The sequence below is a fragment of the Passer domesticus genome, chromosome 1 (assembly GCF_036417665.1).
Source record: "Passer domesticus isolate bPasDom1 chromosome 1, bPasDom1.hap1, whole genome shotgun sequence".
In the NCBI taxonomy this organism is placed as follows: Eukaryota; Metazoa; Chordata; class Aves; order Passeriformes; family Passeridae; genus Passer; species Passer domesticus.
In genome coordinates, this window is record NC_087474.1 from 32,805,234 (window position 1) to 32,820,813 (window position 15,580).

General features: G+C 35.9%; 1 protein-coding gene across 3 annotated transcripts in view; it reads right to left on the reverse strand.

Annotated features, from left to right (window-relative positions):
• SKAP2 (src kinase associated phosphoprotein 2) overlaps nt 1-15,580 on the reverse strand; it is a 121,333-nt gene that overhangs the window by 91,728 nt on the left and 14,025 nt on the right. For all 3 annotated transcript variants that reach the window (XM_064412836.1, XM_064412820.1, XM_064412828.1), the window contains one exon: nt 5,638-5,742. In XM_064412836.1, coding sequence (XP_064268906.1) covers nt 5,638-5,742 — 105 coding nt within the window. The remainder of the gene's footprint in view (nt 1-5,637; nt 5,743-15,580) is intronic.

The following is a 15,580-nucleotide window of genomic DNA, read 5'->3' on the forward strand; positions in this document are numbered from 1 at the left end:
AAGTTCCTCTTCAGTATGTTTTATTTTTCACTGTGTTCCATCAGCTTGTGAAAGATTGTATTCTGGATGACATCTAAACTGTCCATAAGTGACTCAGCCTAAATTTGTAGTGATACATCCTCCCTCTGACAACCTCAGCATACCACATTGGGAATTTTAGACTTCAATCTTCCTGCTTAAGACTGTGCTACTAATTAAAATTTATTATGTTGAAAGCAACGTTTTTGATCATCACATTACCTTTTTCAGCCAGAAATGCAGAATTATAATCCCCTTCAAAATTCTGACAAGAACTAGCATCCCCTCAAAATAAAGTTAACATGCCAAAGCCCAGTCTGTACACATTTTCCACATGATGGGCTACTGCCCTCCTGCCGGAGCCTAGTAAGAGCATAAAGTAGAAGCCACCTTTTCTCACTGAAGATCAGCTGTCCAAGTAAACCTACATCTTATTCCCCTCAATATGACCTTTTTATTCAATATTGAATATTAAGAGAGATACAAGGAATAATAAAGTACTTGATTTTCTGTCTTCAATGAGATCTACCTATGATAAAACCAAGACAAATAAAGAAGTTTCTCATTCCTTTGAATGGCTGTCATGCACTTAAGTTTGTACCTCTCCCTCCAATGATCAAAGTAAATAACTAATCTCCTACAATAACTCAGGTAAATTTCCAATGCTGTCATCCCCAAGACAACCAAACATCCTCTCCATGTACATTATTATGTTACTAAAAAGCGGTATGGGATAAGAAGGGCAAAAGGAGAAAGGATAGAAATTCCTAGTTGTATTTTCCATTCTCCAGTCTTTGATACCTTAGTTGCTAGCAGTGCCTAACTAAGGAACAGTTTTGCTTTAATATAGTGCCTCAAAAATAAACACAGTACAAATGTAGTTGCTGGAAGTGGGAAAACACTTGCGTGTATGCACAAAGGCAAAACCTTACACTGAACTCTACCAGCCTTCTTCAGTGACAATATTCAAATGACTTGGCCTAGCAAATAGGAAAAATAAGAGGGGGGAAAGCTTGATAAGTATTTGTATTTGAGACTTAACATGTAAAAAGAAACAGCATGCAAAATTCAGTCACACAATTTTTCATTCTCACTTGATCCATCAAACTGCAAAACATGATGCTCATATTAAGTAAATACTATAGATCATGCAAAATAGTTTACTCCAGCCTGCAAAGACTTGTACAGGACTTTTCCAAATAAACTACATGAAAACAAAGTGCTGATGCCTGTTGCTTCATCCAAAAATTACAGCAAGAAAATCATGTCGCAGGAGCAATAAATTTTGCTCATTTTCAAGACTGCACTTTGATGACAAACAGTTAAAGCACAACCCTTTCATTTACTCTTTTTCCTCAAAGATCTCCAAGTGCCCAGTTTCCCTTGCTCCAGCCCTACCTTCCTCTACTTCAACTATGGGGAAATTTAATAAGAGAATTCTCAGACTGTTTAAAAATGTCCTACTAAAAAGCATATTTTATTCATAAACTATAGCCAAATGTGATAATCTGAAGAGCATTCAAGTCCCCAGACACATTTTTAGTACTTCTTTCATCCTTACCTTCTCAAGGCAACATTCTACACCTTCCATAGAAATGGTGATGATCTAAATTATTTCATCACACCATTCACTGTGATCTTTTAGATCCAGTAATTATCCAGTGACACACTCCCTGCAGAACCAAAGTCACATGTCTTCTTCAGATGTCCACTTACAAAGTCAAAGCTTGGTCCTTTAATACTAGTGACATTTCTTACTACAAAATCAGGTTACCATATCATAAACCAAAAAAAAGGAAAAAAATCCCTATATATCATAAAACAAGATTACAGTGTTATTAAACAGGAAAGTTTAAGCCTGCCACTGAACCTGTATTTAATACCTAGGAAATTTGAAAATTAAATGAAAAATAGTAACTTTTTTCCCATTTACTTCTCAACCAAAAGTAAGTTTGTTTCCAACTTGAAAGAAAATCTTGGTATTACAATTTTAAAGTATGCTTTGGTTTTTAACAATCAAGACATATGTATTTCCCACTGCATATATTCTTCAATACGCAGATGGAAGGGGAGTAAGAAATTACAAGACATAACATTGTTATACAATGTACTATACAAAAACCTGTCATTTAAGTTGCAAGAAACCTAGTCATCAATAAGTGAAAAAATACCTCGCTCAAAAATCAATTATGTTGAGTCTTTTGTATAGAGAAGTAGTACACCTTTCAGGCAACTGGTATTAATGAGCAGACATGGCTATAGAATCTCCATCTGTTTTTCTGACAAAGCTGTGACTACTCCAGTCTCTCATTGAAATTCCATTAATCTGGTGCACCAAGGACCAATGCGAAAATCAAAACTCCATCTAACCCTTTATCAGCTCACAATAACCCACAAGTGAACTCTGCCTGTTAGCATACAGCAAGTTATGATTTTGCTATCAATCAGGCTGTTAGCCAATAAAAAAAAAATCAAGTTAAGACCAGAGTGCCTGGCTGTGCTGTTTTGTTTGGTCTGTCTTGTTTTTCAGTTTGTTATTTTGTTTGGGGGTTTTGTTGTGTTTTATCCCTCTTCCAATTTCTGTAGGGTGTCTGGACATGTAAGCCCATGCATCATTCTCTTTCATTGTGATTTAATTGCTGCCAGCAATCAAGTCAAAGCATCACTGAAGTGTGCTTGAATTTCATTAGATGATATAACTTATGCTACTTTCCTACAGTACCTAATAAACCATAAAGAAACCAAAACACATATGGCTTGAGGGAATAACTGGAAAATTAGGTGGCCATTTGGGAACTGAGTGAACTTTTGAACCAGAGGAACAGAGAAAAAGAAATATTAAAAGGAAAGACAGACTTAGAATGCACACAGAGACGTGGGGGTTTGACCTTTTCAGTACCTAGAAAATTACATTAGCATTATGAAAAATACATATCATGTTTAGAGTTTATAATCCATCAAAGTTTAGATACTTTGTTAGTGCCTACCATAAGGTAAAAGTCAAAAGGACAACATAACAATCAGATTTGACAAAAGGCCTTTAGGTGACCTGTGCTAATTTAGTTATCCCATACTTATTGTTAAATGGATTATCCCTCTTGTAATTAATACACCATTAGACAAAGGTCACAAAAAAACTCCAGGATTTTACAATGACTGTAACATACACATAATACACTAATTCTTTATCTGTTACCAAGCGTGTGCCTTCACAAATTATGTTTTGACAGTAATGCCGCAAAGTCAAATTGCGACACTTTGGCAAGTCATACAAACCTTGCAGCCTAACTCAAGTATATAAAGAGAAATGCCTTGGGGCTTTTTAGCAGAAAATAGATGTAGAAGGTTTTACATTAAAATAGAAATGGACTCAAACATAAATAAAATCCACCTCAATTTGGTTACCTACAGATAGGGCTGTCTGTTAACGCTGAGAGCCTTGATCCTACACAAATCAGGTTTTAGATCTGTACAGAGCCCTGCTGAACTGAACTGGTAATTATACAAGATCAAACATCCACAGACCATCTTACAGATCCAGTTCCTTGAATAGGATTTAAATATTGAACATTAACAGACCGCTAAAAAACTAAAATACAGTATTAAGCTTCAACAAACCCATTTATGCCTATTAGAACTGAAACAAATGGCACCTCTGGGGATCAATCCACCTCTTATAAGATTTTCCCAACATATATTTTCATACACAGGCTAGGTGGCTAGACTGGAATGATGGATTATATATATTAAAATCAAAATGGTCTTAGAATGACACATTAGACATTCAAAGAGAAAAAGAGGAACACTGTATACTCCAATAAATTAAGTATTTACAGGTCAGAATTTATCACCTTTTCTCAAATTTTCTTCATGCTACACTCCCACTAGGTAATTAAAGAGGATTTATCATAAAATACAGAAAAAACAGCAAGGTAAAATCACCTTAAATATAAAAGTATCATACCCTCTATATTTCTACCTAAACTGGTGTGAATTAGTCAAGATATCCTTGAGCAGCTATTATACCTACTCTCATAACTTCCAAAACAGGATAAAAATTAATCACCCATCTGTACAAATTCATACAGTATTTCACATACTCTTGCATCAGCATTCTCCAGCCGTTCATTATTTAGGTTATGAACGTTATCACTTTTCTCTTGATTAACTGTTTTGAAACAATTCTATAATCGTATCTCCTATTAAATAGTCATATAATTTTGTCACATACCCTTTATGCAATCAGTACCATGTTATTAAGTTATAATTAGAAATAATGATAAGATTATGTTTGTAAGCAAAAATAAACACACAGAAAGTTGCATTCATCTGTAGTTTTGAAAATTAGCTTGGGTTTTCTAAAAGCCATACTCAATTTGAATGATAATTACATTTCAACCAGACAGCAAAAAGGCCTAGTTTTACTTTTTTTAGTAGAAGGTCACACTGCCAACATGCAATAAGCTCAATATAAAAAAAAAAAAGTGTGATTATTATTGTTATACATTTTACAGAGTTCTGGACATAAAAAAAATGCATTATTCTGAATCAGTGGTTAGAAGGTTTATCACTTATGCATGTACTTGACTTATCCCTGTTCTGCAATAGACATAATTTTATACCTCATAAAAGCAATTTATGTTTCCAAAGGGAATAATCTGGATAATATAAAATGTGGAGTGCTACATTGCAGGAAGCATATTTTCATTCAGCAATTGTATTTCGAGATGGAGCTGCACAGTTTGATCATCATATCATGTCAGAAAACATCATTCACTAGTAAGTCTATCTAACTTCCAGTGCCACAAATTAATATACATCATTAATTTATTTGTACATGTACTTAATTTACTACCATATATTATCCATAGAAGATGTTTATATTATGTATACAATAAACTAATCTCAAAAATATGGACACTATGCTAAAGCAACCTTGTTAACTGTTGAAATATTCAATTGTTCATGTCTTCAGAACAGTCACATTTAGCATTGAACTTAATGAATACAAAACAAAACAACATGGAAAACAGCTATGAATGTAGACTTTTCCTAAATGCAGACCCAAACTTAAAATTGATATAACAAAAACATAGTGCAAAACACTGTCTTAATGGAAGGAAACACTGATGGAATAATTAATTTAATATTTTATGAACCTATTCTGCATAGAGTTTGCAGAAAAATATCAATCACATAAACTGTTTCATTATTTATTAGATAAATAATACAGTAAGCTATTAAGTAGCACAATAAAATTAAGCAAGAATCTGATAATGTTGAATTAACAAACAATTTGTTATTATAAATATTCACACTGGTTTAGCCACTGATGTATCTTTTAAAACATATGTATCTACAGAAGATGCTTTGTTATCAAAAAAATGTGAGTTGAGAAACTGGGTAAATTTGAGACAGCTTCACTATGCTCTAGGACCACTAGAGAGAGCTCTTCAGTTCCTTTAAAGGTTCTTGTAAAGGTAAGAGAAGTGTTCAGCTGTGCTGCTTATCTGTTTATCTGTTCTCCAACACTAACATTCGCATCACAAGGATCCGATTACATCAGCTCATAGCAAACTGGCAAATCTAGTACTTTCTAAGGTAAACAGTGTCACATACCATCAGAAGGTCCTTCATCCTCTTTATCATATCGGTCAGATGCTATTGAGACATTATCAGGAGGCGAAGAAAGAGAGTTCTCAGACTCTTCCTCATCTTCCAGCTCTGCAAAAGTCAATACACATTGCTAGTTAAATAGTTTATCACACAAACACACAAGATAAAAGTACTTCCAATAGTAAGGAGGATGTTAATTCCTATCTGGAACTGAAAAAATTCCTGTTTCTCATGGACACTGGCAGGCTCCAGCTCAGCCGTGAGCGATGCCATTCTAGGGCTACCTTCTGACCTGATGTGTAAATGCTGTTGGAGCGTTTTCCCTAAATGCTGTCATACAATGAACCTGCTCCCAGCACTGCACAGCGGGCAGCTTCTCACGAGGGGGAAAAGAAACACAGCAAAGAGGTGGGAAAGAGAAAACACTGGCAGAAGGAAAAAAGGAGAGCACCAGGCTCCGAAGTTCTGCCTGTCCTAGTGTGGGATGCAGCTGCAGCAACCTCCCTCCCAGGAAATGCCTAACTACTGTTGGCAGCAGTGACCTCTGCCCACTTTTACTTTTCTTCACCGTAATTAGGCACTGCCTTGCAAAACCCTATGTGTAATCCTCCCATGAAACTAGAAGTGGAATAGCTGCTTGGCAGCACCTGGTATAAACCTGTGGCTTAATGTAGTGTTCTGTTAATGAATTTCTTACCCAACTGAGACCCCCACTACAATAGATACAAAATTTACATTATCAGTTAATCTGATGCACTTTGATCAGTGTCATACATAAGCAAGAAGGTCTAGGAAAGATATAGTGAAATCAATATTAGTTGAGGCTTTCACCTAATTAGGCAAAATTTAACTTCTTCCTGAAATTCCGTGTATTTTCTCAGATATGTTTAACACATATAGGCAAAGAAGAGGGGGGAAAATAACAAACTACATCGCTCCTAAAAAAAAACCAAATAAAATCTTTGTGAAGTCAAAAAAGATAAATATGACAAAAATTATCAGACCAGATTCCTGAAGTTGATACTCCAATAGATTAAATAGCCCTCAAATTTCTTGAAAATCATATAACACTAAATTGTTCAAGCATTGTCTTTTGCTTTCCAGAGACATCTAAATATCCTTCTCTATTTATGTGTTCCCTTTTGGAGCACTGGATCAGAAAACTAATTTCTAAGAATCCAAAATAAACCCATGCATAGTGAAAATATTCTTCTTCTGCACCCACAGGTGCAGAAATTGCATTCATCAGTAGGACAGCCTAACCATGGCTAAGTTTTACCCCTTCCCATTTAATAATGGAAATACACAGAAAATGCAGAGACTATAACAGAAAAACCAGCTGTAAAAACCAGCAAGTTTTCCATGCAGTTAAAACAACAATACCTGATCTTTGTTTTGCTGGAGTTTTTTTACTTTCAAAGGTGGTCAAACACTAGCTAGGCTTTCCCTTCATTTATTTAGTATGCTTTTTTTAGGAAAGCTTCTTCCCAAGCTCCCGAGCCATTTAACAACTGCTCTGAATCTGAACCTGACTCCAACCTATTTTTGTCACAGTTCTCTCCCAGTAGCACTCCAGTCATCGTGTTAATCTGATCAAAATATTTGCACTTCATCACACCTGTCAAACCAATCAAAAGTAAATTATTTCTCTCTAGAATTCACCTCTTCCTCCAAATAGAAAAATACAGAACAGATAGCACATGAACAGAAAACATTATACCTTATTTATAACTAGCATGATCCAGAGACCAGGTGCCTGTCTCTCTTTGCCTATATATATATATGTATTAAATTATACACTCCATATAAAAAGAGCAAACACGATACTCACAACCTATACAATGGGAAAATTCCATTCCATTCCAAAAGTTCCACTGTTTTCCTGTCCTAAACTTTTACTAGTACTAGAATGCATAGAATATACGTGTATATGTAAGCCCTGGTTGTCAATCAAAAATGTCCTCTTATTAGCTATGTATAAACATGTTATCATTGAACCTTCATGAAAGTGCCAGCATAAATTTAAAATATTACGCTGTATTTCTAGAAGAAAACAATTCCAGAAACACCACACTCCAGCACATATAATTCATGGGCTGAATGGCAAACCTTAGTATATTTGAATGAATAAGACTTGTGGATGACAAGTAGGTGAGTACACACATAGTAGAAAGAACATGTCCAGAGGATTTTGTCCCACTCAGCAACACATAATTTCTTATGTAAGTTTGCAAAGCTGCACAGTTACCTTGCTCTTCCACTAAGCCACCATTTTCCAATTACACTTAGGATTCCCAATTCAGTAAACATTTGTGCTTTGCTTCCATATAAAAGCCAGATGACCTAAGAACAAGGGAATTTTTAATACATACATACATATCTAGGGCATACCATATACCTATCCCAGATTGTGGTGGTTTGGCTCAGACAGAGTTACTTTCTTTCACAGTACCTGGTACCAGGCTCTGTTTTGGATTTGTGCTAAAACCAGTGTTGATAAAACAGGCATGTTTTAGTTACCGCTGAGCAATGCTTACAGAGTCAACACCTTTTCTTCTTCTCACACCACCACACCAGTGAGTGGGGTGGGGTGCACAAGAAGCTGTGAGGGAACACAGCTAGGACAGCTGACCCCAACTGACCAAGAGAATACTCCATACGAGGCCATGCTCAGCATATAAAGCTGGGGGGAAAAGAAGGAAGTAAGAGACATTAAGAGTGATGATGTTTGTCTAAATCACTGTTACTTGTGATCAAGTCCTGCTCTCCTGGAAATGGCTGAACACCTGTCTACCCACAGCAAGTGATGAATTAATTCCTTTTTATGTCTTTCTTCTGTATATAGCTTTTGCTTTACCTATTATACCAACTTCATATCAACCCATGAATTTTCTCACTTTTACCCTTATGATTATCTCCTCTACCCCAGCAGGGGCAAATGAGTGAGGGACTATATGGGCTTTAGTTGCCATGTGGCATGAAAATCATGACACAGTTATATACTGTATTTGAAGCAACAAAAACCATAGCAACACTGAATGTAGATTCATAATAAAACAAGTTTCTGTTTTATGTCTAGAACATCCAAATTCAAATTGCTCTTAAAACAAAATAACCAAAAAAAGAAAAGGGCTGAGAGTATTATGAAGAAAGAAATTACACACTCAATGCTTTACATTTGTCAAAGCATTCTCTAGATTTTAAATCCTAAATAAGGCTTGAAGACTTCAATGAAAAAAGCCCTCACTGAGAAAGACACTCAGACCCAAAATATAAATCCTATGTCATATAATACTACATCTAGGTATCCACACTTTACATGAAAAATGAGGAGATTAGGTGGCAGACACTGGATAGAGGTACAAGCAACCTGCACTCATGCAGGACTAGATTAAACAAAAAATCCTCCATTTTTTTTATTTTAGAATAAAAAAAAATAGCAGCAAATAAATAAGAGTTTTCATCAATTTATATTATACACTGAGAAACACAATTCTTAAATAATCTAATTTGTACAGAAGAACTGCAGGCATTTCAATAAGAAAGCTGACTCATTATGCTCTGGAGTTTGAACAGGCAACATTTCACAATGTGTTTATGTACTGGCATAAAAGAAGGACTGTTTTCTGGTATCAGCCTTGGGGTTCTTGCCTCCTAGTTCTGTCAGGGTTAAAAGATATCTTAGGACTGTATGCTGTTAATATATACAGATATTGCTCCTGACAGTTCACAAAGAAGTTTCCTGTTGATCCTATGTCATCTCCTACATTCCCACTCAGAGCGATCTCAGTCTGCCCTTTCTCCACTTTACATGCTCCTCCATCAATGTGTTGCACTGAAATTTATATTCCACCTACAGAGCAAGAGCAGTCAAAATTGCATTTGAAGCTCCATGTGTTACTCCTTGAACAGTCAGAGGAGTCAGTGTTGAGCAGCACAAACCACTATTCTCTTCAGGTGCCAAGTATCTAAAAATACACCCAAAAAGCATCAATAAATTAAAGAAAAGCATTCAACTTGCATTTATGTAATAGAAAACCGAACTACAAAGCAACAATGGGTATCAGGTAAATGTATTCAATACAATTTGCAGGCATAATTGAAAGCATTGCTGCCTAATCAAACATCTAAAAGCAAAGCATGCTCAAACAAAATGTCTATAGACTCATTAGTTGGCAGCCATTCCATTACAATCACACATAATGTCAGTAGTGCCTTGAACCCATGCCAATGACAACAGCATAAATTTTGCATCTCATTTCTATGGTCATAAAATTAATGACCAGTTTAAAAATACTTCTTTGCAAAAGTTATTGCCTAAAGAAATGACATGGCTGTGTCCCTGTTATGCAGCCACAGGTATAATTATGGAGTTGATGCTCATTAATATAGTTTCCTTTTTCCTCAGAATAGCATGATTTATCTGGAAGTTAGGAAAAAAAAATATTAATTAAAGGCACATATTTAACAGTTACAATAACAAAAATATGTACATGAACTGACCCTATTCTCCAGTTTCTGCAACTTAAACTAATCTCCTACAGGTCTGATAGCAGAATCAATATTTTATGATGTCTGTAAAAAGAAAAACCCATACAATGTCATTCCTTATTAAATGCTACGTTTTCCATTACAGCTTATTTATTGATTCAGGAAATAATGCATACTAAAGGGTAAGTTTACCATGTTAGGAATGGAGCATAAAACCAACTCTCTTCTTTGTAACAAGGGCTGTACTTCTGTTCCTACCCCTTGTTCTGAAGGCTTCCAAAAAATTTAGTTGGTACAATATAATGAATAGGACCATATTACATTGTAAGAATCCAGCTTTTAAAACATCAAGATTTTTTCCCCCAATAATTCATTTTCTTCTGCAACACTGAGATTATAACAATGAATTCCTAAGCATTAAAGATAGTTTCCACCACTTACTCTGAAAAAGAGCAAGCAAGATGTTTCAGCCAATGACTCTGAAAGAAACTTGCTAGCTCACATCCTCAGATAACTAAACACTTTCAATTTATTTCTAAAAATGTCTAGACAGAATGATGCATTAAAACTGCTCAAGTATAAGAGAAATAAAACAACTCAGAAAAATAAAAAGACACGTAGGTCAAACCACCCTGCTTCTTGCCATTTCAGAAGGTCCCAAGTCACAGCAGGTTGAAATCAGTTCATCCTGTCCAATCTCTGCTGCAGTAAGAACCCATGAAACAAAGGACTGGATGAAGCCATCAAGGAGACCAAGCAAGGTTTGCACTACTCAGTTTTTCATAAGAACAAGAAGACAAAGCTGTTTTCAAGCTGGCAGGGGTATACTTTAGCCCCTTGGTAGGGGCGTCCTATATTTTTAAGATGCTACTGACCCAATCCACCAGTCACCCTGCAAGACTGGATTCTTCTGACAATCAATTTTCCAATGCATGCTTTGCCATGCAGTCTGCTCCAACACACTCATTCCTGAAGGGCCTTCTAGGGTCCCCTATTAACATGATGATTTTTAATGGCTTGTTTTGTTAAGGTCAAGTAGAAACTCTTTAACAGCTAATTCTTAAAACAATACAGAAACAACATTAAGCTTGCAAGCAAATGTGTTTCAAGCAAGAAAAGCAACTGCAACTTTTGCTTGCTGAGTTGCCTCTCATTCTTACGATGCATATCAGGCCAAAACCATTTTGTGCTGCAGTGGTGGATTTATGTCATGTTACTTGAAATTGCACTTGGTGTGGACACTTCACAGATGACAGCTGTGTGTAGCTGAAAGGGACAACACAGTGACTTGTCTACAGTGAAATCTCCCAGACTTCTGGGATAGAGTCGTATTTGGCACACTTCTAATGCATTTGATGGTCTCTCCAGAAATATGTCATGATGATCCTCAAAGAACTGGGTAACAACTAAGCCATATCTTTCCCATTTATAGTTAAATACTAACTATGCATTTATGCTCTTGACTAAAAAGTTCAAGTGTGTTAAAATATAGAACTTGTGTGCACATGCAGCTCTGGTGACCACAAGATACTGACTCCCTTTCTCAAGTCCAAAGAGACTTCTACTTGCTGCCATTTCCTGAAAAAGAGCGTACGGGGGGGAAAATAAAAAGGAAATACAACCTCTGTACAAAAACAGAAAAGAAAAAAATACAAAATCAAATCCTTCGCATATAGTGCTACTCTAACAGTTTCACTATTTCCAGGAAGCAGAGGTCTCAGGCTCCAGACATACTATGCTCTGCCAAGAGCCAGAAGCATTTGAGTCATCTAAAGGTTTCCTACAGGTGCTCCCCATAATGCATAGTGAATAACACCAGCGCTCCAGAGACACATATTTACCCTCTATTATGTTACAGTGAAATAAAAACGAAAGTGGACCATCACCAATTTTTATCAGAGTGAAAAATGCTAGTTAGAAAATGTCATGTCATACTTTTCTGCATAATTTAGTGCTGCAGATCAGATACGAGGTGCAACGAGTGCTTTCTGGGGAACTGGTTCTGCAAATTCCCATAGTATGACTCAATTTGGCTAGTACTTCTGGTGTCTCACTTTCAACATTGAGCCAAAATATTTTGTGAAAAGTAATGAAAATATGTATTTTACTAAAATAAATGCGTAGAACAGATGGCAAGTGAACTTCAAACACAAATACAGCTTCTAGAGCTTAGGGTGCTTCTGCCAACATTAGCACTATTTTTAGCATAAATTGAAAACAAGGTTCTTTTAACTAAACATTTTGGCAGTCACAGTATTGATTCAATTAATCTCAAAACAGAGAAATGCCAAAAACTGTATTGTTAGAATCTTTGACAAAGTTGAGACTTTTATACCATTAGAGGAATATCAGTCGTACAAAAAATGAACCCAATTTGTATGCAAATTACCTTTATTTTCATGTTTTTTCTCAATTCTAAAATCTAGAACAGGTTGCTGAGTGTGACTACAGCTTTTTAGTTTTACTTAAACTGCTTAGATACACAGTCAAATATTTCAAATTAAAAGAATAAAATAGATACAATAAATATCTAAATGAAAGACCGGTGGATTGGATATAAATATAATTGTACATTTTGGATCATAAGAACAACATGGACTTTCTTTATCCATAAATTAACAACACACTTAACTGTAAAAGTCAGTGTTAAATCAAATAACACATCACACACAAAAATTAAATATTTTCCCATACAATTAATTTTGTGTCTTTCATTTGCACATGTACCCACTACTCCTAAAAAGCTTCAATTTTTTCAGTCTATATGGACAAAAAGATGCTTTTGTCATAATATTCACTGACCTGACAGACTCCATCAGACGGCTTCTTTCTAGGAAGATTCAAGAAAGTCCTCAAATTCATCAATCTGGTTGCAAACAAGTATGTATGCACTTTCTGAGAGAGATGCACATGGGTGATCATAGTTTTAAGGAGCCTGATTCTACTTGCACACATGCTCTTCAATTTTTTTTTTTTTTATTGTTGCTCTTTCACACCTCCTTGCTTTATCCTTGTGGATAGGCAAGATTCTGTGTGCTATTGGCCAAAGCCCATAAAACAAGAGTTTACAGACAGTTTAGTCAAACCAGCTAGTCACTACGTGCAAAGTCAGTGGGGCTTCAAAAACATTCAGTGACGAAAGAGAGTGGAGTGGAAAGTATGCCCACAACACATCCTTGTGGAACAACTCACAAGCTGAAGGAGACGCTGTTGAGAGAGAGGAGTCAAGTATCACTATGTCCTACAGGAAGTATATGAAGTTTGAAAGTGTTAGTCCACTTCTTTCAGCCTCCAAAAATACTTCTGGATGCCTCTGAGAGGATGACAGGTCACAACTCACAAGATTCCTGAAAACAGCTGATGTAATATAACTACTATATCATGATAGCATACCATGACAGCATGTACCATTCTTCACCTTCCCTTTCAGCTGGAACAGAGATTACTTAATTTACATTTTAAAAATTTAGTGACTGCTACAACAAAAGCGAGAATAGTAAATATGGAGTTTAAATACACATAGTAGTTTTTATGCTTCCTACCTTGTTTCAGGGTAGTTTCCAAAATCCTGCTTCCACCCCTCCTTTTTTTCCTAAAATATATTATCCTTTTTTCACCTCATATGTTAACATCTTTCTTCTTTCTCTGGAGGGGGTGGAACTGACCATCACAGCCTTCTGAGTTTTCAATGCTTTCCAAATTATCCATTTTTCAAATGTCTAGGTGTGCAGAGAGGTATGAAAATAGGCACAAAAGTTGACCTCCCTCAGCTGCTGCCACTGCTTTGTTGCACTAGGAGCTGGCCAAGAATCTGACTGCTTATCTCCATGTGAGTCCTTTGTTCTACACCTACAAAAGTCACGCCTAATTTGTACAGTCCTAAAGTAAGAATGACACAACCAAATAAAGTTTAGCACACACTTCTTGAACTCTGGACATTACACCAACAACTCATACCACCGATTCACATTCCCTTAAATAATTTGCAAGTAAGTGCAGGCTCCTATTTCTCCTAAGTTTTTTATACTCCTGCATGCAGCAAATGCACATTAATTTGGAGAAATGTATCCTTGTTTGCAGAAAGCAATGGTATAACTTTCATTTTATTGAAAAATACTGAAAACTAAGGTGTGAGTGTTCACGTCTCAGCATTTTTACACAGTTCTACTATCTGAACCAGAGAGACATCACGAGAATTTTTTACAAGGCAATATATCCTGCTTAAGAATCAAATGTACTCTAATAAAAAGAATAAGACTGAATATAATTTTCACAGAAATCACAGCAAGTTATGCAGTAACAATTACAGACGATACAAATCAAATCATCCATTTTGCTAGAGATAATGAAATCTCATTTTTGTTAATAATTTGTTGAACTGGAAAAGAAATTCTGAATCAAATTACCAATGAAGAAAGTAAATAGACTAGAATTTTCTTGACCTTCGAATTACACAAAGCAGTAAGTGCAAACTCTGCTTTTTGTAGGCAACTCTCACACTTATTACAGAGTCAGAGCCTCAGGAAGTTATTAAATCTTCAAAAACATGCTCTGCCAAAGTAAGATGGGTTCGCAATGAAACAACCACTCCACCTAATTTCATGTTAGTAATTTTCTTAATAAAATAATATCTTATTTTCCCTCAGTCAGTTCTGTTGGACAGTGAGAAGAAGAGGAAAATTACATTTTATCTTCTGTAACAGTGCTGAGCCGCAATATAAAAAAAATAGCAAATGACTGTAATAGAATTTTTAAACAATCACATAGTTGGAGTTTACAGAATCTTGGCAATCTTGAATCTTTGGGAAGTTTCAAATTGCACTGTCCCTTTCAATTGAACTGTTATGGCTGCATAACTTGATTTAAACAGGCATAAGAAATGTATGAACTTGTTGTGCCTTGTTACAACATTATTTGCCTAATATGACTTACATATTTTCACTTTCTCAGGAGGCATGCTGCAGCCTACACATTGGAACCTCCTTGTCCAGAAACAGACAGTTCTTCAACCACTGTAAAAAGTGAAGCTTTGCATAGGCTTTTTTGACCTCGCACTGTGACCCTCATACCAGCATCCACAGGCTATAGGTCATGACCTCAAGAATTAGCATCATGGAAATAAGAGCCCTTCCAGGTTTAGTTACAGAACAGAACACTGTAGCAACAAATCCCTCAGTCTTCTCTAAACTGAACTCTGCAGCTTTGTTTAAACTCCACTAGAAGACAATAGATAACCCACACTTCAGTTTTCATTACTCGCACACTAAATCATCTCCTCTCCAGCTAAAGGTCTGAGCTCCCGCTGCACTATGAAAACATTCATCCAGTGTGGATCGAAAGCCAATATCATATTGCCACGAGATGATCCTATTAAAAGGTTAAAGAAACATCACTATGGAATTGAAGACTTTTGCAACGTTAAGAAAAAAGGCTGAAATAAGTAATCTCTGCTAAA